Raw genomic sequence first — 24129 nt, 5'->3', positions numbered from 1 at the left:
TTTCGGTTAAAAATTCTCTATTATAGGGATAGGGATTGGGCCTCAAGTCTTGGAACACTTGCAGATTTTGCCCTTTTTGAATTCTCTTGCAGGTTTTATATATTATGTTTCTAACATAAAAGAAGAGATTAATTGCATGAGTAAATATGTTTGATTAAATGAATAATAGCCGATTAGTTTCTGGTTTATGATATATTTAATAGGGCGGGACCGGTTAGCATTTGCTTATTGAATATCCTTGCAGATTTTGCCAGAAAATATGGCCAATATTGATTTTTAGGAAGTTTGATTTTAGAGTGTTAAAATTAGAACATTGTATGTTGGACAATGGAACCAAAAGTTTTAATAAACAACTAGTTTTTGTCTTTATCATTTACAAAATTATGTAAAGTATTTGTACATTTTAGGAACCTCTGCAACTTCACAAAATAAGTGATGAAGCAGAGGGGACAAACAATTTTACTTGTACAGTTTTTTCTCTCTAAGCTTGAGGGACAGCCTGCTGAAGACATCGTAAAGCTTTCTGATAATTGAAGAAACCCATGAACCAGAAATCGAAATTATCCACAGTTACTATTTCTATGTACTTTTGTGAAGGCTTCTCCACATTCTGACTTTTGTTGACAGACTTTAATTTTGTAAGGGGAATTGAGACCTGAAATGGCATAGAAATTGAAGTACATATCAGCAAAAGTATGAAGAAAGATTAAGGAGATAGCTCGGAAGCACTTGCATGATAGACACTATATAAAAAAAATTAAAAAGAAAGTCACCTTATAATGGACTCTAACATCATCTCCATTTGGGGAAGAGATCTTGATGGATCTATCACTGCAAAAGGCAACTTTATCAGTGGATATGAAGAGAAGACCAGCAATAGGACCAGATGTGGTTGATAAGTAGCATTGTGATGCTTTCAACAGCTTCTCCCCTTCTCTCACACTAAAAAGTTGCATGAAAACTTTCTCTACTCCACCAACCTGAAGAATTCTGGCTCCCATACTTAATTTCCCTTTCACTGTATCTGTTATCTTTGGTCCAAGCCTCACTGCATGTTACAACAACAGTTTCAAGCCATCAATAAGAGCTTCATTTTGTTTTCTAATAAACACGTCAAATTATGCATCATACAAATTATGGCAGAAGATTGTTCTATGCCTCGAAACTAAGCAAAAGTGATAAAATACCATGTTCTCGGAATCTTTGTAAGAATCCAGATTTGTGATGAAAGGGTGCTCTATTTTGCTTTGATTTCGTGATAGACTTGCTGTATTTGCCACAAGAATCAGGCAAAAGATATCTCTTTGACCACTTCCCAACATGGTATGTTGAGGTGACAGAAATTCCATTAGATAGATCATGAAGAAATGAGGCTTTCATTTTTGTTGTTATCTTTCAGGAATTTTCCTTCTATCTCTAGGAGGGTCTTTTGAGTAATGACAAGTTTGTGAATAATATTCAAGAGCTCTTAACACTTTGGTTGATGAATCCTTGTATTCTACAAGGGTATATGTGTATATATATATGGCCAAAAAGAAACAAGTTGACTCCTGACTTTTTGCCGGATGAGTCAGATATGGATCATCATGAAAGACCATAAAAGAAAAAAGTATTCAAAATTCGAAGATTTGCATGTTCGGTTGCCCATAGAAAAAAAAAATATGAAAAAAGAAAGATGTGTTTATTAATTAAAGAATTGAAAGCAACTTTGTGATGTTAATTCAAAGTATCCCTCTGGATGTTGATTCTGTTGAATTTTAATATAAAATCTTTATATACGTAAAAACTTGGAACGTGGTGACTTAATGGTTGGCTGCCTGCCTTTTACTGGTTATATTGAGACCAAAGGCGAAGGTTCTGTGATCCTTTTAGCTTTCACCCAATTTGGATATTGACTCTAGGTTGGCCATTGATTTGCATTATATGCATATCTATACTTATGGTTATGTACGTACCTGTGATTTCCACGATGTATAGAGAACTAATTGGAGTTGTTCTTTTACATATCTATAGGTATAATGTTCTCACGTTTACTATTTCTGGCCGAAGGTTTTGTGTATGCAACTAGGGAAAGGAAAAAAAAAATCCATCAACGACCCCCATATAAGAAATCAGAGGGATTAACATCACCCAGGGAAATTTTAATTTCTGGATCCTTAGGGAAAAACTAATAATAATAATAATAATAATAATAATAATAATAAGCAACTATTTAGCTTTTAGGAAATGCCAACATTTTGAAAATGGGTGGAAGAAAATAGTAATATATTTTGGTTTGTTGGGACAATGCCACGTGCATGATGACAAAACACGTCAATTGGCACATATTATGTAAAGGTGTCATTTAAGCTTTCTGAGCTGGGATTTCGCCTTTCTGATGCCATGCCTCTCTTAAGTTTTACTATTATTAAATAAAGTAAAGAGGGAAAAAAGTTTGCACCCTCCACGTTGTCCAATGCCTGTCTTTAATATATTTTAAGTCCTAAACGTGAGAACCAATAATATTAATTGAAGGTGCATATTTTATGTCGGTGTTGAAAAATTAAGCAAGGGTCTGACGAATTCTTTGGTCCCTCCGGGAATGAAAATCACAAATATCAAAATCAGATATGGTTCTTCTATCTTGTCAAGTTATACCATGTATGCATATGGATAGAGGAACATCCTTCTCGAGATGAGAAAATCATTTTGGACCTACTGAAGTTTATATTGTTGGTTATTTAGAAAGATGTATAGGATTGTAGCAAGAACAAAAGAAAGATATTGAACGGTAAAAGGTTGTATTTTTATTGAATAGTATAATGTGCATTTATACAACAATAAGAAAACTAGAATCTCATCAAATCTGTCCGCAAAAAAAAAATCAAATATTTTAATTTTAGTAAATTATTTGACTCTTTATTGCCTACAAATTAGAAAACTTAAAAAGGTGATTTGACAACTTCACATATTATTACAATCAACACTCCTCCTTGACACTGAAGTTGCATATTCCAAGTCTTTTCCTCAAGAACTCAAATTTGTTTTTAGGAAGCGCCTTTGTTAGAATGTCAACATTATGATATTCTTTTCTACAATGAACAAGCTACACTTCTCCATCCTTCTGAACTTCTCTTAGAAAGAAAAACTTGATCTTTAAGTGTTTTGTTCTGCCATGGAACACTGGATCATTTGCCATTGAAATTGCAACTTGGTTGTCAACAAATATTTGTGTGCTTTTTGTTGGTTTTGTGTGCAAGTCTATCATGAGCTTTTTAATCCAAAGAGCTTGGTTTACCCCAGCAAGAACAACTATATACTCTGCTTTTGATGTTGATTGAACTATAACTTCTTGTTTTTTAGAACACCATGAAAACATACCAGAACTTAAAGTAAAACAATAACCTGAAGTGTTTCTCATATCATCAGCACATCCTGCCCAATCACTATCAGAATAACCAAGAAGATTGAAACTTTTAACTTGACTGAACCTTATTCCATAATCAATTGTGCCTTTAACATATCTAAGGATTCTTTTTGCAGCTTGAAAGTGAATTTCACTAGCACAGTGCATGTACCTAGATAGTAAACTCACAACATACATAATATCTAGCCTGGTTGTTGTCAAATACATCAAGCACCCAATTAAACTTCTGTACAACCTTTCATCAACCCTTGCAGCTTCATCTTCTTTGCAAAACTTTTCCTTTTGATTCATTGGAGTTGCAGTTGGTTTGCACTCTTTCATGTTTAACTTCCTAAGGACTTCTTTCGCATATTTTTGCTGGTACACAAATATTTCATTATGCTTTTATTGCACCTGCATACCAAGGAAGAATGTCATCTTTTCAAGGTCTAATTTCAAAGGCATCTTTCATTCTTTCTTTGAACTTATCAATAAGCTCATTATGACTTCCTATAACAAACAAATCATCAACATAAAGAGAAACCACAAGTATGTCATTATCAACCTTTTTGACATAAAGGGTAAATTCACTTGAACTTTTTACAAAGCCTAAGTTCACCAAGTGTGCATCAATTCTACTATACCATGATCTCGGTGCTTGTTTAAGCCCGTATAAGGCCTTATTCAATCTATGCACCATCTCCTCCTGTCCTTGGACAATAAAATCTTCTTGTTGTTGAACAAAGATTTCTTCCTCCAAGTACCCATTCAAAAAGGCAGATTTGACATCCATCTGATGTATAGCCCAACCATTTTGTGCAGCAAGCACGAATAGCAACCTTATTGTATCCAACCTAGCCACTGGAGCAAAGGTTTTAGAAAAATCCACCCCCAAAGATTTGGGCATATCTCTTAACAACCAGCGTTGCTTTATACTTGTTTACAGAACCATCTAGATTAAGCTTGGTCCTGTAAACCCACTTGACTCCAATAGCTTACTTATGATTAGGCTTGTCCACCAATTCCCATGTCTGATTTTTTTTTCAATCATCTTGAGCTCCTCTTCCATTGCACTTATCCATTTTTTATTGGTTGTAGCCTCCTCATATCCTGCAGGTTCCATGAGAGAAACATTACACCTTTGATAGATATCAAAAAGTGATCTTGTTCCTCTGGCAGGTTCTTTGTCTATGTTCTCATTCTCCTTCTGAAATTCAATCTTCTTGTCATCTTCCCAGTTCCAACTATCCAGCTCCAAGAATCTCATATTCTTGCTAACAATTACTTTGTCATGATGTGGCAAATAGATCATGTAGGCCTTTGAAATTAAGCTATAGCCTACAAAGGTTCCAGGTTCTGCTTTCTTGTCTAGTTTGTCCTTCTTAACCCGAGGAATGTAAGAAAAAGCACAAACAACCAAATATCTTCAGATTGAGCAACTCAGGTTTATAGCCATACCATGCTTCAAATGGTGTCTTCTTTTGCAAAGCTTTTGTTGGCAGTCTGTTAAGCATGAAAACTGCAATATTTGCGGCTTCCGCCCAAAATCTCTTTGGCAATTCTTTTTCATGAAGCAAACACCTAGCCATCTCCATAATAGTCCTATTCTTCCTTTCTACGGTGCCATTTTGTTAAGGAGAATAAGGTGCTGTCAACTATTGTTCTATGTCCGCATCTTCATAGAACTTATTAAATTTGTCACATATTGTCATATCTGATTACCTGTAGTTTCCACCCAAGCTTTAAACTTCCAAAAGATGTCAGCAACTTCATAAAGTAAATCCAGCACACCCTTGTATTGTCATCAATGAAAACAACATAATACTTACTCCCATTTAGTGATGGTGTTCTCATGGGTCCTTCAACATCTGTGTGTATCAATTGCAGCCTTTCTGTAGCCCTCCAAGTCATAGTTTGTGGAAAATGAAGTATTGTTTGCTTTCCATATTGGCAGATAGCACACGTAGGAAGTTCTTCTTCTAATTCAAGCAAGTTTTTTGCAAGATTGTTCTTTTTCATAAACATTAGAGCACCGTGATGGAAATGCCCCAATCTCTTGTGCCAAAGTACTGTGCTACTAACCTCTTTGTGCATTGCAGCCTGCTCTTTGTTCATGAAATCCAAGGCAAAACTCATGCCTTTCATTTGAATATTGAACACCTCTCTACTTTCTGAGTCTTTAATCATGCAATTTTTGTCTTCAAACAACACTTTATAACCTTTTTTGAGCAACTGAGGAACACTCAAAAGGTTTTGACTAATTTCCGAGACATATAACACATTGGAAATTAGTTTCAAACCTGTGTGTCCTTAAATTGCCACAGTTTCTTTGCCTTTTACATCAATATATGCTTCATTTCTGATCTTGACTTTAGAAAAAACAACCTCATCAAGTTCTGTAAAGAGTTCACGATCATAGGTCATGTGGTTTGTACAACCACTATCAATTAGCCAACTTTATGTAGAGCTACTGGCAGCAAAACATGATACAACAAACAACTGCTCCTCTTGTGATTGGTCCTTAACAACCTTGACTTCTTGTTGTTGTTGAAATTTGCATATTCTTTCAACATTCCCTAACTGACTACACCTTACATCTGGCTTCCACCAACACCTTTTTTGTGGGTGATTAGTTTATTTATAGTGAGGGCAAGGTGGATGTACTTAAGTGTTGTTGTTTTGATTTTTGTTGTTTGCAAAAGCTTCAGGTTTGTTGCTATGGCTTTTGCCATTATTGTTGATTTGCAACTTGACTTGAAATGCACCCTCCATAGATCCTTCCTGCCTCATAAGCCTTCTCTATTCTTGTGCCTTTAAAGCATGCAAAACTTATGACAAAGTGATCTGGGATAAATCCTTTGTGTTCTCCAAACTTGTTACAGAGGCTTCATATTTTTCAGGAATTGTTACAAGTATTTTTTGTACAATTCTTGAATCTTCAAATTCTGTGCCTAGCAACCTCACCTTGTTAGCAATGTCAAGCAGTCTGTCTGAGAACTCTTAGATTGTCTCAAATTCCTTCACCCTTTGTAATTCGAATTCTCGAATTAAATTCAGAACTTGCATGTTTCGTATTATCTTCTTCATACTCTTCCTTCAAATAATTCCATATGGCACTTCCAGTTTTTAGTTTCATGATTCTTATGAAAATTATTTTTGAGACTCCAACAAATAGACAAGCCTTTGCCTTTGCTTTTCTGTTTTTTTCTCTCCTTGTGATTGTTCATCTAGGTGACTGTAGGATTGTCTGGTAGTTGAGGAGCATCATAATCCTATTCTATAGCCTCCCGAACATCTAGAGTCTCCAAGTAATTTTCCATTCTCATCACCCAAAGGTTGTAGTTCTCTCCATTAAACACAGGAAGAGCAACCTGTGAAAAGCTCGCCTCAGTATCCATGGCACAAGTCTCATAAGAAGTTTGCTTTGATTACCAATCTATTGGTTATTTAGAAAGATGTATAGGGTTGTAGCAAGAACAAAAGAATGATATTGAATTGTAGAAGACTGTATTTTTATTGAATAGCATAACATGCATTTATACAACAATAAGAAAACCAGAACCCCATAAAATTTGTTATTGATTGACAAAACAGATGAAAAAAAAGAAATCAAATATTTTAATTCTATTAAATTATTTGACTCTTTATTGCCTATAAATAAAAAAACTTAAAAAGGTAATTTGATAGCTTCACGGGTCATTGTAATTAACATATACTAATAGAAACACATAAGCATTCACTAATGAAACCCATCACTATGCTTTTATTGGTGGGTGAAAAGACTATCATAAAGTGAATTAGCTAGGTGTCAATGCCATTGTAAGGTTTAAAGAAAAAGAAGACATGCATGGCTATGGTACATGACATAGACAACTTTTGTTTAAGTTACATATGGAAGGAAAAAATGAATATCTAAGGTCAGAAATGGACATCATGTGCTGAAACAGTATAGGGGAAGACATACTTCAATGTTTTGTGGAAAAGGAAATGGCCAAATCATTCCCACATCATCCCAATGCCCCACACGGAAAGCTTACACTTGAAGTTCATTCATCACTTTCTGTTTTGTATTTTGAAAAGGGAGAAGAACATCATTATTTTGTTATATGTACGCCACAATTGGCTTTACCTAATTATAAGAGGAATTAATGTTGTACCCCTGAAATTTCACGGGAATTATTCAATTTACTAAACCTGAATCTTCTTTAAATATTATTGTGCTTCTGATTAATGACAATTCCTGTATACATACGTATTCGTGTTAAGTTGTGCATGTTGTCAAGTAGTGTGATTGATTGAAAGAAATCTGATTATGTGCTTCTAGCTATCAAGTGGGTACAAAGTAATGGTTTACAGGTATAAGAAGTTAACATTGATACTGTAAGACCCTTATCATGTACCCACAACATTAACTTTTGTAACCGACAAACCTTTTCAGTAACCATTTATTGCACAATCCACTGCCTTGATTTGATCCATGCTACATACGTAAAAATCTCTATATTTCAATTTCTATCCTCTTGATAGCATTTTTTTTCTTGTAAAACGGAAAAAAGAGGGATCCATTTGTTTTACATTGCAAAATCATATATCTATATATATATATATATATATATATATATATATATATATATTATTTTCATTTTACACATGTTGCTATTTTTCATGGTATTTCAATTTTTTTATCAAAGAGACGATGAAATAGATTAATCACTTTATTTCCTTTCCAATCAATTCTAAGCTAGGACAGAGAACTAACTTCCTTAATTTCAGGTATCTGGATTAAAATACCACTTAAAATGGTAATTTTCGAAGCAATCGAATTAATTAGCGGCTGGAGACACCCTTTACAATTCTTTAGTTTGTGTTCACCAGAATAGCAGGGTCACAAAAGGTTGTGCCTATTTTTCATACATTACATTGGGGGCAATCATTCATCAGCCTCAAACACAAGAATTACCTACCAAAATAAAAAACACACAGAAGAAGTTCACTATTTATGGCAGGGGATGGGAAACATTAACCGGGTAAATAGGCTAATGATTAATTATTTTCTATACATTTTTAAATTATGGGATTTTGTTGCCTGAAAACTGGTGAAAAAATATATTTAAAACTATATATATGAACATTTTTTTATTTATTATTTGTGTTAACACCCTTTAATTTATTGTAATAAAATGAGATGGCTATAGGTTCCATCAAAATATATTTTGTGAGTTTAGCACATGAACATGATCAATTGAAAAACAAAAATAAGCATTCAAAAAATATATGAAAACTTTAAGTTTCATAAACTATAACTATTTTTTTAATAATGATTATGAAAAATACAAAAAAAAAATTCTACTAAAAGGTGAGTGTCAAACTTCTTTTCACTTGATGAACAATAATAAAATGCTATCATGATGTAGAGAATGATATGGCTAAATATTATATAAAAAAGACGAGTATGGAAAAGTAACCACAAACGGTTTAACAATAAGAACAGAAAAAGATTAAAAACATGTTGAAAAGACAAAGGAAACTAAAGTTGAGGATTGATTAATGCTATGCATGTGCTTACTCATTTGAGTGATTGACAAGGTTGCCTAATAATATAATTATATATTGTATTTTATATAAACTACATTTATTTCTAATGAATTCATTTTAGCATGTTCGAGTATCTTATATTTTAAGAAGTTTCCGGGGTTTTGTATCGATTTGCGTTGCAGCGGAGAATTAATTTAAGCCTCGTAGCTTAAAAATTGCTTACGCGAGAATGCAGCATTATAACTTATGACGCAGGCATGCATTTTAACTTTCTGATGCCAGCCTCCTTAATTTGAATAATGATTTTGTGATAAGGTAAAGAGATGAGGTGTAACCTAGGTGTATATATATATATATATATATATATATATATATATATATATATATATATATATATATATATATATATATATATATATATATATGTTCCATGTGACTGTTTCATAGACACGTAATATTGTTTGCAATGCAACATACTGCAGCTCAAACTACAATATCATTTTACTTAATTTCTCTGCCTACATAAGGCTGAATTAGAATATTAAATTTGTGAGAATTCACTGCAGAAATGTTTATATACGAGATTTCTCAAGGTCAAGGATATATAATTATATAGTCTGATCAACAATAAAGTTAGGATGTATGTGGGTGTGAAGGTTCTAATTAATTAGAGAATAAGAAGGTTTCAGGATTTCATATGTCGAATCAAAATACATACATTATTACATAACCTCTTCTAGAAAATGGCAGATAATAGTACACGTGCCCACTTGTTGGTATGGGAAGCAATCAACACAATCCCTCCCTTGCTTTTGACATCTAGAGAGGACCATATACATTGAATTTTAAGAGGGAGCGCATGCTTTTGTGTTTGTGGAAAATGGGATGTCACCAAATTAAATCATTTCCATGTGCCAGAACATTCCACGGACCCTTAATTGAACGCATATATAGTTTTGTAGTTTAGGGGCAAAGTTGGATTTTCCCTTGCACTTCTAAGTTCTAACATGGACAACGACACAAAACTTTATACAATCTCTCACACTTCATGTCCATTTTGACCGTGTTTTATTACTTGTATAGTTGTATTATTAAGAAAAGAACATGTGAAGATAGACAAAAGGCATTTTGATATATCAAAATTTTAAGGTGAACTATATGTGTAAATATAATAAATAATTTAGTATGTCTCATGTGTTTGTTCTTAATGTAAGAACAACATATGAATATTTTATTTGTGAAGTATTGAAAACCTTTAGTTATGGAATGAATCTTATTTGAGAATGTAATAGTTAGTTGTGTATTTTGTTATGTTAGTTGAGCATTCTGTTATGTTAGTTAAAGTAGATAGTTCGGTTGTGAAGTTAGTTAGTTTGACTTTGTATATAAGCATCACACATCATACTTTGTAATTCAATTCTCTCAATGCTACAAGTCTGTTTCTACAACAGTTGTGACACCTTTTACCTCGATATACATATTTATATAATAGAATACATGAAAATGCAGAATTACATAAAAAAAAAATTATTTTCTAAGTATAAAAGGGTTCACATGGGTAAAAGATTCGCATCCATGTTAATCATCAAATTAAAAACTTATCAAATAAGGGTATAAAAACATCTTCGGCCCAAAACAAGACCGTCCAATTTTTTTTCCAAAAGTAAAACAAGTTAAGCAATGGAACAACATAAAGTAACATGTTTAGAACATTATACAAATAATATAGAAATTCATGCCCTCAATGTCATATCCTATCAGAGTGTTGTGTCCTAGCGTCCTCTAGCACGAGGTTCTTTAAAGTCATATCCACCTAACCATCTGCTCCCACAAAACAAGATTCAAGATCATCACAGGATCCAAACACAAACAACACACAGGGAGTGATTTATCATATTCTTAAACAGGTAGAGATAAACAAACACACACACACATATAATTGATAACTACGAAATCTGAGCTAATTTGATAGTCAATTTTGGCTAATAATGATTGCAATTCCTTCACTTTACTATTGTTTTTAATGAAATAACGAAGAAATTAACATCTTTGTATTTTTTTATTAACAGAAGTCAAAGGAAGAAGATTTCAAGTGTTTTAGAGGAAAATTGATGCAAAAACTAGAAGAAGAAGCCTTGAAGAAAAGTTGGAAGAATTGGTCGGCTCGCTCAGCACGCAATCCAGACTTAACACTCACTCTCGCTCAGTGCGCAATCCAGGCTTAGCGCAAATAAGGCCCACGAGGAAGCCCAAAGGTATGCTTAGCGCGAAGTCAGTGTGAAAAGTAAGTTACCTTAGGCCTATAAAAGGAGTAGGAAACAGAAGGAAAAGACACACTGGGTCTCAGAGCTCTCTATTGAAGAAATCCAAAGCCCGAGCCTATCCCTTAGGAGAAACCCTCCTTCTTAGTCATTCCCTCTTTCTTCCTTCTAGTCATCCAACCCCTTCTTCCATCCATATTAGCCCCTGAAGTGTAAAACCTCTCATGGCTATGAGAGGTTAAACCTCCTTTGTTGGGAGTCTGGCAGGTCAAACTTTTGTAATGTAATTCTTTTCCATTATCTATTTAATGCAATTTTGTTTCTATTATTCTTCTCTGTGTTTTTTTGTTATTATGGCCTGATCATCCATATAATGTTTAGAGGGTAATGCATTGAAAATGGTTATTTTCTAAAGAACTGAGGAAGGGTATCTAAATAAATTCATTGCTAGAAATAGATTGATATTTGTTTGCCCAATTTTTGCATCTCTAATCTTAATGCGGTTTATTATTTTTATCTCTGCAAAGAAATTTGGGAGAAAGGAATAAATAAATTAGGCTCTTCGTGCGGGAAACCAAAGATAAAGTGTCTTAGTAGATGTTGGTGGAAACATGAATTTCATTAGATAGAGAAAATTATTAATATTGCATTACAAGTAGTTTTGGCATGCTAGGTCCCAACATTATCACATTCTAATTTCATCTTCGTGCATTTAAATTATTGTTTATTTTTCTTGTTATCTCTTTATTTTCCTTTTACCCTCAATTTTCACACTTACAATCTCATATCTCTTTTACTTTTTCTACTTACTTAATAATTGGGTTTGCATCACTTAAGTACAACCAAAGTCTTTGTGGATTCGACACTTGGACTTCCATTTTAACTTTACTACTTGTGACAAATTGGTACACTTTCCAAAGAGTTAACAACTTTTTAGCGTCATTGCTAGGGATTTTGGTTTTCGTTCTTGGTTGTTACAAACCCCAATTTGTGGGCAATCTTTCATTATTTTTTTATTCTTTATTTAATTTCTGTTTTAATTCTTTTACCTTGATAACCTGCATGGTAACGTTTCTTTTTCTTGTATGCGAGGTATATTTGCAGGGGAAAACCTTGTTCCCTTGACTCTAGGGATCAAAGCAACTTGTAGAAGGAACAACGCTGCAAGAAGAAGGAGAGAGCAACAAGAGGTGCAGATTAATCAAGGAGAGAGAGGACCCCATCTAAATCATCCTCTCTCTCTCTCTCTCTCTCCTGTGATCATTCTACATCCTTTCTCTAAAGAACACATCATGGCAGAAGACCATCCATAAAGGATGACCCTAGAGGACTACTCTAGCTCTGCTACACCTTAGTACTTCACCAGCATAGCCAGACCGGACATTCAAGCGGCCAACATCACATATCCACATTCCCTTATCCAGCTGTTCCAGGGGAATCTATTTCATGGCCATCCAAGTGAAGATCTGTACATGCACCTTTCCACATACATCGAGATCTGCAACACGATGAAGATAACGGGAGTGCTAGAAGACGCCATTCGCCTCAATTTATTTTGTTATCCTTGGCTGGTGAAGCAAAGAGATGGCTTCACTCGTTCAAGGGGAATAGCTTGCGAACATGGGAAGAGGTGATGGAGAAGTTCCTGAAGAAGTAATTTCCAGAGTCCAAGACCACTGAGGAAAAAGTGAAAATCTCATCCTTCCACCAACTCCCTGATGAATCACTGAGTGAAGCACTTGACCGCTTCCATGAGTTACTCTGGAAGACTCCTACACATGGGTTCAACAAGCCAGTCCAGCTCAACATCTTCATTGATGGCTTTTGACCTATTCCAAGCAGCTCCTCGATGCCTCCACCGGTGGGAAAATTAAACTGAAGACTCCAGAAGAAGTCATGGAGTTGATAGAGAATATGACAGCCAATGATCATGCCATCCTCTGTGATCGAGCCTACACACCCACAAAGAAAAGCCTTCTTGATTTCACTTCTCAAGATGCAATGTTGGCTCAAAACAAGATCCTGGCCAAGACCTTAGAGACTCTCACAGCAACTCTGAGTAATCTCCCTCAACAGCTACATGCAATGCAACCTTCTCCATCTTCAGTCATGCACATTGGGGGATGCAACATCTGCGGTGATGCTCATGAGTCAGGCTCATGCATGGTCCAAGATGATGCAACCAACGAGGTCAACTACATGGGAAGTTAGAATCGTCAAGGATTCCATCAAGAAGGACCACCAGGATTCCATCACAGAGGAAATTTTTCTTAGAGCCAAGGTTGGAGATCTCATCTAGGGAATAACTTTAACCAAGGAGGTTTCTCCCATCAGCCTCCTAACCAAGAGCCCAACCTATATGAGAAAATCACCAAGTTGGAAGAAACGCTAGCACAACTCATGCAAGTCACTATGTCACACCAAAAGAGCACTGAGTCATCAATCAAGAATCTAGAGGTATAGGTGGACCAATTAGCTAAGAAAATGGCTAAAAGACTCACTGGAACCTTTGGGGCCAACACTGAGAAGAATCCTAAGGAGGAATGCAAGGCAGTCATCACATGAAGCTAGAAGAAGGAGGATGTTGAAGCTGACAGAGTATTACAAGATGCGAGCAAAGAGGAAGGAGAGGATTGATAACTGCGAAATATAAACTAATTTGATAGTCAATTTGGATTAATAAGTGGGTTTAATTTCTTTACTTTATTATTGTTTTTAATGAAATAATGAAGAAATTAACATCTTTGTTATTTTTTATTAGCAAAATTCAAAAGAAGAAGATTTCAAGTGCTTTAGAGGAAAAATTGATGCAAAAACTTGAAGAAAAAGCCTTGAAGAAAAATGGGAAGAATTCGAAAGCCAGCTTAGCGTGCAAGATAGGCCCAGCGCGTAACATATGCTTAGCACGAAAAAGGCCCACGAAGAAGCCCAAAGGCGCGCTTAGCGTGAAAGCCCGTGCTAAGCGCGAAGTCAGCGTGAAAAGTAAGCTACCTGGTGCCTATATAAGGAGGAAGAAGCAGAAGGAAAAAACACACGAAGTCTCAGAGAGAACCCACACACTGGGTCTATCCCTTAGGGGAAACCCTCTCTCTTTAGTCATTCCCCCCTTTGCTTGTTACTAGTCATCCCGCCCTTTCTTTTGTAAAGCCTCTCATGACTATGAGAGGCTAAACCCCCTCAGTTGGAGCCTAGCAGCCAAAGCCCCTTGTAATATAACTGTTCTTCTTATCTATTAATGCAATTTCAATTTCTATTGTTTTTTTCTTGCTTTTCATTGTTATTGTGTGGTTTGGCCATCCATGCATCTATTTTTAGGGATTATTCATTGGGAAATGGTAATGTCTAAAGAACTGGAAAAAGACATCTCAACATTTCATTTTTAGGGATAAAGTAACTTTGTTGTGCCTCTGCATACATCTTTATACTTAATGTTGTTTATTATTCCATCTTTGCAAAGGGATTTGGGAGAGAGAATACATAAATTAGGCTCTTCAGCATGAGGGATCCGGGTTGAGCATATTAGTAGATGTGGGTGGAAATTGGGAAAGCATTTAATAGAGAAAACCATTAATATTGCATCAAGGGTAGTTAAGCATGCTAGGCCCCAACATTATCATATTCTGAACTCATCTTCTGCATTTAAGCTATTGTTTAATTTTCTCGTTATCTTTTCCTTTTGCCCTTTTAACTTCAAATTTCACATTTACAATTGGTTGTCTCTTTCTTTTCATTGCTTAATAATTGGGTTTGCATCACTTAAGTACAACCAAAGTCCTTGTGGATTCAACACTTGAACTTCCATTTTAATCTTTACTACTTGTGATAAAATTGGTACACTTGTCAATCTGTTAACAAGGATACAAAGAGGGAAGAAGATAATGAGAGGAAAGAGAAGAATGACGAGGTCTTAATCCCTAAGACCAAGAGTCAGTTAGCTTGGGAGGCTAGAAGAGAGACACCACCAGCCTCACTAAAGGAAGCCCCGTATTCTCTGGTGCCATCAAAGAAGGATAAGGAGCACATTAACTCGTCGCCCTTAAAGGGTCTTATAGTTGTGTGATTGTACAGTTCATAACTCATAACTCAATACGTACAATATCTCAATACGCATGTATCTTACAATTCAACACATACTCAGTTTATCACATACACCCAATCTCAATCACAATATTATAATCCCAAGCAACATGTTATCACACCTCATCAATCATATACACATCACACAATATTAATTATACATGACACAAACATAGACTTTACTTATAAACTATGCAATACACACAACTAATCAATTATTTTTCAAAATCATTTTAAATTTCGTGCCTCAAAGTGATTAGACTCGTTAGGTTCCCACAGCAGAGCCCATCATAAAACTCGTCATGCATTAACTCATCGCCTTTAAATGGTCTTATAGTTGTGTGATTGTACAATTTATAGCTCACAACTCAATGCACACAATATCTCAATACACGTGTGATTTCATAATTTAACACATACTCAACTTGTCACTTACACACAGTTCATCACATTTTCATAATCCCAAGACAACACGTTATCACGCCTCATGCATCATATACATGTCACACAATAATAATATTAATATGTTATGTTCATACGATTAAACCCCTCACACAATTTCACATAATCATATCAAAATCAAATGAATCAAAATCATAGGTTCAAAAACACGAAAACATCAAGAACACTTAATTTTATCAACTAATTCACATCAAGGCATCAATTGGCCCATCAAACATAACAATCTCATGATTATAATCGTAAAGGAAGAATTGCAATATAGTAAATAAATATCAATTTAATTTTCTAAGAATCCATACACATGTTCATTCTAACCCTAAATGCGATAAACACATCTCTTACCTCTAAGCGGGCTCACATGTGCAGTTTAGAAGCAATAGAGGCATCTCTAGCGGCTCCCTAAGATTCCTCAAGCTTTTCCTCTGATTGCTTTGTTAGGATTTTCAAGAGTTAGAGAGAAGAAGAAAAGATTGAAGCCTCAATTTCACTGTCTCCATGTGAGGGGCATCTCTCTTTTCACAGACATTATTTCATAAATCCCAACGATGGGGATGTGCAAAAATTAGTTTCGAAGGTGGGATCGTAGTTTTACTGAGATGATCCAACGGTTAACAAGTTTGAGATCGTAGTTTTATTGAGATAAGTTTGGGTGTATGCGAGAAAAAGAAAAAGTTTTGGGAAAGGAAGAAGGGAGAACAAATTTGGGAGAAAGAGAAAGTGTAGAAACATATCATAAATATAAAAACTAACCTAACATATCTCTATGTATAGCTAGGGTAATCTAAGTCTATTGTTTACTTTATTTTTATTTATTTTATTATTTTATAAAAATAAACTCTATTTTACTTCATATCAAATGAATAAATAAAACATCATTTTTATTTTCTAAAAACACATTTATTTTATTTACCTTAAAATCATTATTTTAATTAATAAAACTATTTCTTCTTATTTATTTAATTAGAAAAACCTCATTATTTTTCTAAAACTATTAATTTTTAAATAAAACTCTTTTAAATTTATTTTACGAAAAAATGGGGTGTTATAACAACAAATCATTCCAACCAATTCTAGCTCAGTGAATCAAGTTTCTATGGGTTCTGTGAATCATGGCTCACAACCACAATTTCAACTCACCAATAATTGATCCATCTTTTGCAGGGTCAATCCTCATGTGCCAAACAAAATGGAAATGATTCCAATGGTATGATACTATTTGCTACTCCTTCTTTTAATCTCCTTAAAGATGCATGGATTATAGATTCAGGTGCTAGCACTCATCTAGCTTGCTCTTTAAATTTTTTGAGTCTTATCAAACAATTTCCAATAAGACAATCACATTGTTGTGCCTGTTGTTGTTGTTGGCATTGTTCGCATTTCACCTACATTGTTACTTCACACTGTATTCTATGTTCCTCAATTCAATTTCAACTTGTTATCTGTTAGTGCTTTGCCTTTGCACAAAAAAATTTCTGTCACATTCTTGAAAAATCGATTTTTCATTCAGGAGATGTCTCATTCCAAGAGGATTGGGAAGAGTGATCTCATTGAAGGTCTCTATGTCTTAGCTTCTCCAAGTGTTTTGGATTCAGAAGCTAATACAAATATCTGTAATTCTGTTTCCATTCATGCATGTAATAATTTTGCTTTAGCTTGTACAAGTTCTGCAAGTTGTAAAGATCCAAATATTTGACATTCTCGATTTGGCCATGTATATGATAAAGTACTCATATCTTTGACTAATAAAATTTCCTATAATGTGTCCAATGATTTTTAAATACTTCCTCTGGTCATATATGCCCTCTTGATAAATCTCATAGATTGTCTTTTCCTTCTTCTAATCATATTTCTTAAAATCTATTCGATCTTATGCATTGTGATATATGGGGTCCTTATGCCAAAAGTACATATAATGACAAAAGATTTTTTCTCACTTTAGTTGATGATTGTAGTTGCCTCACTTGATTCTTTTTGTTGAAACACAAGTATGAAGCTGCAGATGCAATTAAACAGTTTTTTAAGATGATAAAAACACAGTTTGGTTCATCAATTAAGTGTATTAGATCTGATAATGCAACAAAGTTGGCACTCACACATTTCCTAGCTACAAAAGGCACTTTTCATTAGTTTTCTTGTGTGGAATGACCACATTAAAACTCATGGTTGAAAGAAAGCATCAACATTTGCTTAATGTGGCTCGAGATTTGTATTTTCAATCTGAGGTTCCTATACAGTTTTGGGATAAGTGTGTTGCCACTATTGCTTACTTGATTAACAGGGTTTCTTCTCCTTTACTCAACCACAAGTCTCCATATCAGGTACTATTTGGTTCTAGACTTGATTATGATTCCTTAAGGACTTTTGGTTGCTTAGCTTTTGCTGCTACTTTGCCTTCTACAGGGAATAAATTTTCACCAAAAGTTGTTCCTTCTATGTTTGTTGGTTATCCAAGAGGATATAAAGAATATAAGTTGTACAATATGGAAGCTAAGCAATTATATATCTAGAGATATGTTATCTTTCATGAGATCATTTTCCCATTTCATTCCAATGTTGTTGATCAAGAACTACCAAAATTTTGTAATGATTATGTTATTCCATTAGCTATTTTTAAGCATTATCCTTCAGTTCCTCACTTTAAAGATGTTCATCCAACAGTTGATGATTTTGTTATCAGCCTTGGAACAACTGCTCAGTCAGCAGAGGCTCAGTCAAATCCTATCCTTCTTCCTACCACTTCTTCTACTGTAGTTTTTGAGTCTATGCCACCGCAACAACTTCTTAGAAGGTCATCCAGAGAGCATAAAAGACCTGCTTACTTGTTTGATTTCATTTACTCTACATTCTCAACCATATCTAATACAACATTATTGTTCCATGGCTCAACTTAGCTCATCTTATCACAACTTCATCAATCAAATCTCCACTACTTATGAACCACAGTCTTATCATTAAGCAGTCCATCCCCTAAGTGGAGACAGGCGATGACTGAAGAAATTAAGGCATTAAAAGTAAATAACACTTGGTCTCTGGTCCTTTTACCTACTAATAAGCACTGTATTGATAGCAGATGGGTCTACAAGCTCAAATATAAACCTGATGGAACAATGGATAAATACAAAGCTCGATTAGTAGCTAAAGGCTACACACAACAAGCTGGAATAGATTTTTTAGACACCTTTTCACCTGTTGCCAAGCTTACCTCAGTGAGAGTGCTTCTAGCAAAAGCAACAACTAGGAATTGGTGTTTATAACAAATGGATGTTAACAATGCTTTCCTCAATGGGGATCTGTTTGAGGAAGTTTATATGGACTTGCCTCAAGGTTACAAAACCATTGCTCTTGATCTTGTATGCAAACTCAATAAGTCCTTGTATGGCCTTAGACAAGCCTTAAGGCAATGGTTTTGCAAGTTTTCTTCTACCCTATTACAATAGGGTTTCATTCAATCAAAAAATGATTATTCTATTTTCACTTATGGCTTTGGATCCTTATTAGTAGTGCCTTTTAGATATGTTGATGACATTATACATGTTGGCCCAAAGTTCTTCATGTGTTGCTGAGGTCCAGATCAAGTTACAATCCGTGTTCAAGTTGAAGGTTTTAGGCTCTTTGAAATATTTCTTAGGCCTTGAAATTGCCAAAACTAGTAAAGGAATTTTACTTTCTTAGAGAAAGTACACACTATCATTGCTAGATGATACAAGATACCTTAGTCGTAAGCCAACACAACTACCTATGGATCCAAATATGAAATTGAACTTGACTAATGGTGATCCAATCCCTGATCCTTCTCTGTATAGGAGACTCATTTGTAGGCTCATGTACTTGACCATTTCGCGGCCTGACATTACTTTTGCAATACACAAGCTAAGTCAATACATGAAGGCCCCTTTGACAACTCACTTGGCTACGGTTTACCACTTGCTTCAATACCTCAAATCTACTCCAGGACATGGCCTTCTCTTTCTTGCTTAGAATTCCTTACACTTGTTGGCTTATGCTGATGCGAACTGGGGTAGTTACCTAGACACTCGCAAGTCTACAAATGGATTTTGTGTATTTCTTGGTGATGCACTAATTTCATAGAAGTCTATGAAGCAAGGTACTGTCTCAAAGTCCTCTACTGAATTTGAATATTGAGCATTATCATCAGTGGCTAGTGAAGTTGTATTTCTCAAGTGTTTGTTAGGACATTTTGAAGTTGATATTGGATCAGCCATGCTATTTTGTGATAATGAATCAACAATCCATTTGGCTTCCAACCCTTCCCATCATGAGAGATCGAAACACATTGACATAGTTTGTCACTTTATTCGAGAACTTGTTCAGTCAAACATCTTCAAGTTGATTCATGTCAAGACTCAGCATCAAATAGCTAACATATTCACCAAGCGTCTTCCCGCTTCGTCTTTCACCAATTTCATTTACAAGTTGGGAATCATAAACATTTATTCTCCAACTTAAGGGAGGATATTAGAGAATGTAAAAGTTAGTTGAATATTTTGTTATGTTAGTTAAAGTAGATAGCTTAGGCGTAAAGTTAGTTTGTTAGTTTGTCATTGTATATAAGCATCACAAACCATACTTTATAATACAATTCCATCAATTCTATTCACTCTATCAATATATCAAATCTTCTGCATCACACGCAGTCATTATTACTCTCGGGGTCAAACTATATTACTTGAAGGTTTTGTATGTGGAAAAGCAAATTGCCAAATCATTCCTACATCATACCCATCCCCCACATATAAAGCTGACAGCAAAAGTTCCTTTTTTCATTTCTGAAAGGGAAAGCACCGTTACCATCGTCCATCGGAAAAGCATAACACACTTGACCTCACCTAAAAGGATTGTGGTTTCAAATTTAAAGAAGTGGTCAAATTTGCTCCACCTGTAATATATATATTGTTAGCATTAGGAATAGCTGTCTAACAATTAATCTCAATTTTTTGGGTACATGTACATACTCAATTCAAGTGGAACTTGTACATGTAGTCAAGTGGTATGAAAAAACTCAATCAGGTACCACGAGTTGTCAAGTGGGTACCAGCACATAGTCAGGTATAAAAAGTTATCAAATGATACATTTAAGACCCTTATCACCTACACCCATAAAGTAGTTAATCTTAATACCCAATAAACCCTTTTCAGTATGGTCGTGGGGGGCTGTTCACAAAATCTTTTGAAATTTTCTGTTCACCGGACATAATGAATTTTTTTAATGCATTAAATGAATCTCATAGGACAGTCATTAATTAGCCTCAAAGATAAGTATCTATCCTGGTTTGGGTAAATTTAAAAGTTGAGAATTAATTATTATGCTATTTTACAAATCAAGGATAGGATTTTATTGTCTTAAAAAAGGACGAATGGTATAGTTTTAGAAAAATGAAAGAGATCACCATGCTGTATAGCAAGATATAGAGATAACAGTCATTATTGATGAGAGTCCTGAAACTTGAAATTTTCAAAGAGGAAAATAGAGAGAAGCGTGCTGGAAAAATTATCACGCAAAAAACAAGAGCTCAAAAATAAATTACATTTCTGAAATAATCAATGCAAAAATTAAAAAAACCATAAAACACAATATTGGACCATATTTGCATTCGGAAACAAAAAAAAATACATAATCTCATGAACACAGGCCCGTACTTTGATTAAGTTGACCACGAAAAATACTTTAAAGTAAGTGAAACCAATCGATATGGGACTTAAACCTTTTGTAATAATTGGAAGCTACGGTGCTTACTGCTTAGCATTTCTGTTTGTCATTCCAACGATTCCACAAAAGGAAAGTGGATTAAACATTGTGAAAGAAAGTCCAGCCGTTATATTGCCACAATTCAGTCACAAAACAAGACCCTATATATCTGTATCATTTGGACAATCCAAACTTGTCCGTTTCAGATTCAATCTCACAGTTAGAGCAATCCTAATTGATAAGATGGATACAGTGACATCAATAACTTCAACCAAAAATCACTCAGCTATAATTAACTAACTGAAATAAGTAAAAAAATAAATTAATAGTGATTAACAAAATCGATTCACTCATTACATTAGAAGTGTTCATTTATCAATGTATTCTATCAAACTTCCTGCAAATTAATTAAACTACTTAAGTAAAACTGACTCACATTTAAATAATTATACTTAAAATTTGACTAAAAAGTTAGATGTTATAAATACAAGCTGAATTAGAAATTCAGGTTCTGAAAACATTTACATAATGAATCAATGTGTAATTGAGCCTCAAACATGTACATTTGAGAAGCTTACAGTTTTCCTCCAACAGTAATATAATAGAGATAGTTTGGATTCTGCAACAAATGATGCACATATAGTTTGGATTCTGCAACAAATGATGCACCAAATAGTGAACTCTTTCATTCACAACGAGATATGATGGCAGCCAAGTCTGCAACTCAACTGATATGATCCACATCCATTCGCTATTATCACAGGTCAAATGTGGTGCCCGGTAGGATGTATATATATACAATGAAGTGAAATATCCCTTTTATCAGAGACGATGAAGCTCAACGTCTTCATGAGAGCTGCCAAATTTTAGTTTTTTTTTATCGTATTTTGGATCTTTGTGTTTGTCCTGACATCATGAATATTCAAGTTTGAATGGTGGATTTTGCTACTCGAGTAACTCAACTATGCTTGAGAAACCGCCTGCTCAAGATATTTGAAAGTTTTCTGATATTTTAAGACACCCATAAACCAGAAATCAAAGTTGTCCTCAGTGACAATCTCTATGTATTTCTGTGTTGGCTTCTGAACATTAGCACTTTGGTTCACACACTTGATCTTCTTTAGTGGAATGGTAACCTGCACAAGACCGTATATACCTTTTAACTTCAACAAATCTTGTATAAGGAGAAACTGAGAAATATGATGGGTAAAGATAAAGTTCTCAATGAATACTTATAGGAGAAGAAAACAGGAAGTAAAATGAATAATACTTGTACTCTAAGTTCAAACCAACTTATGCATTGCATTTTGAAGAAGTTAGATGGGAGAACTTCTAAAAATGTTGAGGTGCACAAGTTGTTTCGAACATATGGGAGAAGTTCGATTCATTTTACCTTCCTATTTTCTTTTCCTAACTATAAGTACTTGCCGAGAAGTTTATCCAAATTTAACCTTTGTATATATTACTTCATGACTGACCTTATAACGAATCCTCAACATATGACCTTTCTGAGTAAAGACTTTCATTGATCTCTCACTGCAAAAGGCAACCTTGTCAGTGGAGATGAAGAGGAAACCTGCTAGAGGACCAGATGTGGTGGAAAGATAACATTGGGAAACTTTCAACAGCCTCTCCCCTTCTCCCATGCTAAAAAACTGCTTGAACACTTTTTCCACTCCACCCACTCGAAGAATGCGAGCCCCTAAACTTAGCTTTCTCTTAACAGTTTCAGATATGTTTGTCCCCAGTCTCACTGCAATTTCAGAGTAATATAAATAGAATTAGATCCATTCACCAAGCTAAACAATTTGAGGAACATATATATATATATATAAAGGAAAAAGAAAATTTTACTTTGCTTTGATGTTGTGGTTGAATATTGGCATTGAGTGGCAGGACCAGGTAAGTATCTGTTAACTGACTTTTGAAGCTGATCATATGTTGCTGAGATGACTGGAGTTCCAACAACTTGAAGAAGTGAAGTCTGCATGATTGATAATTAATAAGCTTTCTGTTTAATTGAAAGGATTAGCAGCAGCGGTGATAACAGGAATGGTCTGAAATTCTAGGTTGCTAAGGAAGTTATGCTAACTTGGGTTGATGAGTCCCTTGTATTGCAGAGAGGTATTTAAAGGGATGAGAACTAGGAAGTGGTATTTTTTTTTATTTTATCCGCAGAAGTGAATCTTGACCCTTTGGTGGGATGACTCAACCTTAGATCATCAACCACGTTCATGGTTGATATAAAGGCACTGTCATGGCAATTTGACGGAAAGTTATTCAAGATAATATTTTGACGTCATGGATTGTTTGGCTGCTTTTAGAAAAAAGATGGTACAGAAATATTCAACTTTTTCAAAATTTAAAAATCCTTGAAGGGTTAGTTTAAGAGGCTTAGAGAAAGGGTTACATATCTTCAGGGGCAAGGTTCCAAGGTGATTGATCAAAGTAAAGAAATAAAAGCGTTGTTGCTGATAGCATATTGGCATTTGTCACAAACCATTTGAGAACTGCACTGTTTTTGAAACAGGTAAGGAAATTAAACCAGAAAAAAAGTTGAATGATGAAATACACCGACTAGTTGCAATACTTTTCGGTTACACCTACTCACGTGAGGATGCATCAGCAAGGCTTTATGAGCTGGCATTTACTTTGATCTTTCTGATGCCAGACTTCTCCAAATTCTATTGTGATAAGGTAGA

At 34.7% G+C, this 24129-nt stretch overlaps 3 protein-coding genes across 3 annotated transcripts; all 3 read right to left on the bottom strand.

Annotated features, from left to right (window-relative positions):
• Window positions 1-340: 340 nt before the first annotated feature.
• Window positions 341-1505, bottom strand: LOC100780451 (GEM-like protein 4). The gene is made up of 3 exons (XM_003555785.5): window positions 1188-1505; window positions 774-1048; window positions 341-655 (listed from the first exon to the last, which is right to left on the bottom strand). Exons 1-3 carry the CDS (start codon window positions 1378-1380, stop codon window positions 482-484), a joined length of 642 nt encoding a protein of 213 aa, XP_003555833.1. The 5' UTR covers window positions 1381-1505; the 3' UTR covers window positions 341-481.
• A 1580-nt stretch (window positions 1506-3085) lies between these two features.
• On the bottom strand, window positions 3086-3727 carry LOC121174354 (secreted RxLR effector protein 161-like). Its single transcript, XM_041013555.1, has one exon. It carries the CDS (start codon window positions 3725-3727, stop codon window positions 3086-3088), a length of 642 nt encoding a protein of 213 aa, XP_040869489.1.
• An 18137-nt stretch (window positions 3728-21864) lies between these two features.
• Window positions 21865-23526, bottom strand: LOC100779922 (GEM-like protein 4-like). The gene is made up of 3 exons (NM_001254099.2): window positions 23282-23526; window positions 22906-23180; window positions 21865-22563 (listed from the first exon to the last, which is right to left on the bottom strand). Exons 1-3 carry the CDS (start codon window positions 23415-23417, stop codon window positions 22390-22392), a joined length of 585 nt encoding a protein of 194 aa, NP_001241028.1. The 5' UTR covers window positions 23418-23526; the 3' UTR covers window positions 21865-22389.
• Window positions 23527-24129: the final 603 nt, after the last annotated feature.

Source organism: Glycine max, chromosome 20 (assembly GCF_000004515.6).
Source record: "Glycine max cultivar Williams 82 chromosome 20, Glycine_max_v4.0, whole genome shotgun sequence".
Lineage (NCBI taxonomy): Eukaryota > Viridiplantae > Streptophyta > Magnoliopsida > Fabales > Fabaceae > Glycine > Glycine max.
The sequence above is the reverse complement of the archived record's forward strand: the minus strand, read 5'-3'. Positions and strand labels throughout refer to the sequence as shown.

Bases quoted from the DNA above. Each gene is read 5' to 3' on its own strand.
- LOC100780451 (XM_003555785.5), bottom strand. From the start codon at position 1,380: ATGAAAGCCTCATTTCTTCATGATCTATCTAATGGAATTTCTGTCACC. The intron at 1,049-1,187 runs GTATTTTATCAC...TGTAACATGCAG, and splicing joins ACAAAGATTCCGAGAACATG to TGAGGCTTGGACCAAAGATA. The intron at 656-773 runs GTGACTTTCTTT...ATGCCATTTCAG, and splicing joins ATGTTAGAGTCCATTATAAG to GTCTCAATTCCCCTTACAAA.
- LOC121174354 (XM_041013555.1), bottom strand. From the start codon at position 3,727: ATGAAAGAGTGCAAACCAACTGCAACTCCAATGAATCAAAAGGAAAAG.
- LOC100779922 (NM_001254099.2), bottom strand. From the start codon at position 23,417: ATGCAGACTTCACTTCTTCAAGTTGTTGGAACTCCAGTCATCTCAGCA. The intron at 23,181-23,281 runs GTAAAATTTTCT...CTGAAATTGCAG, and splicing joins AACCACAACATCAAAGCAAA to TGAGACTGGGGACAAACATA. The intron at 22,564-22,905 runs GTCAGTCATGAA...GGTCTTGTGCAG, and splicing joins TGTTGAGGATTCGTTATAAG to GTTACCATTCCACTAAAGAA.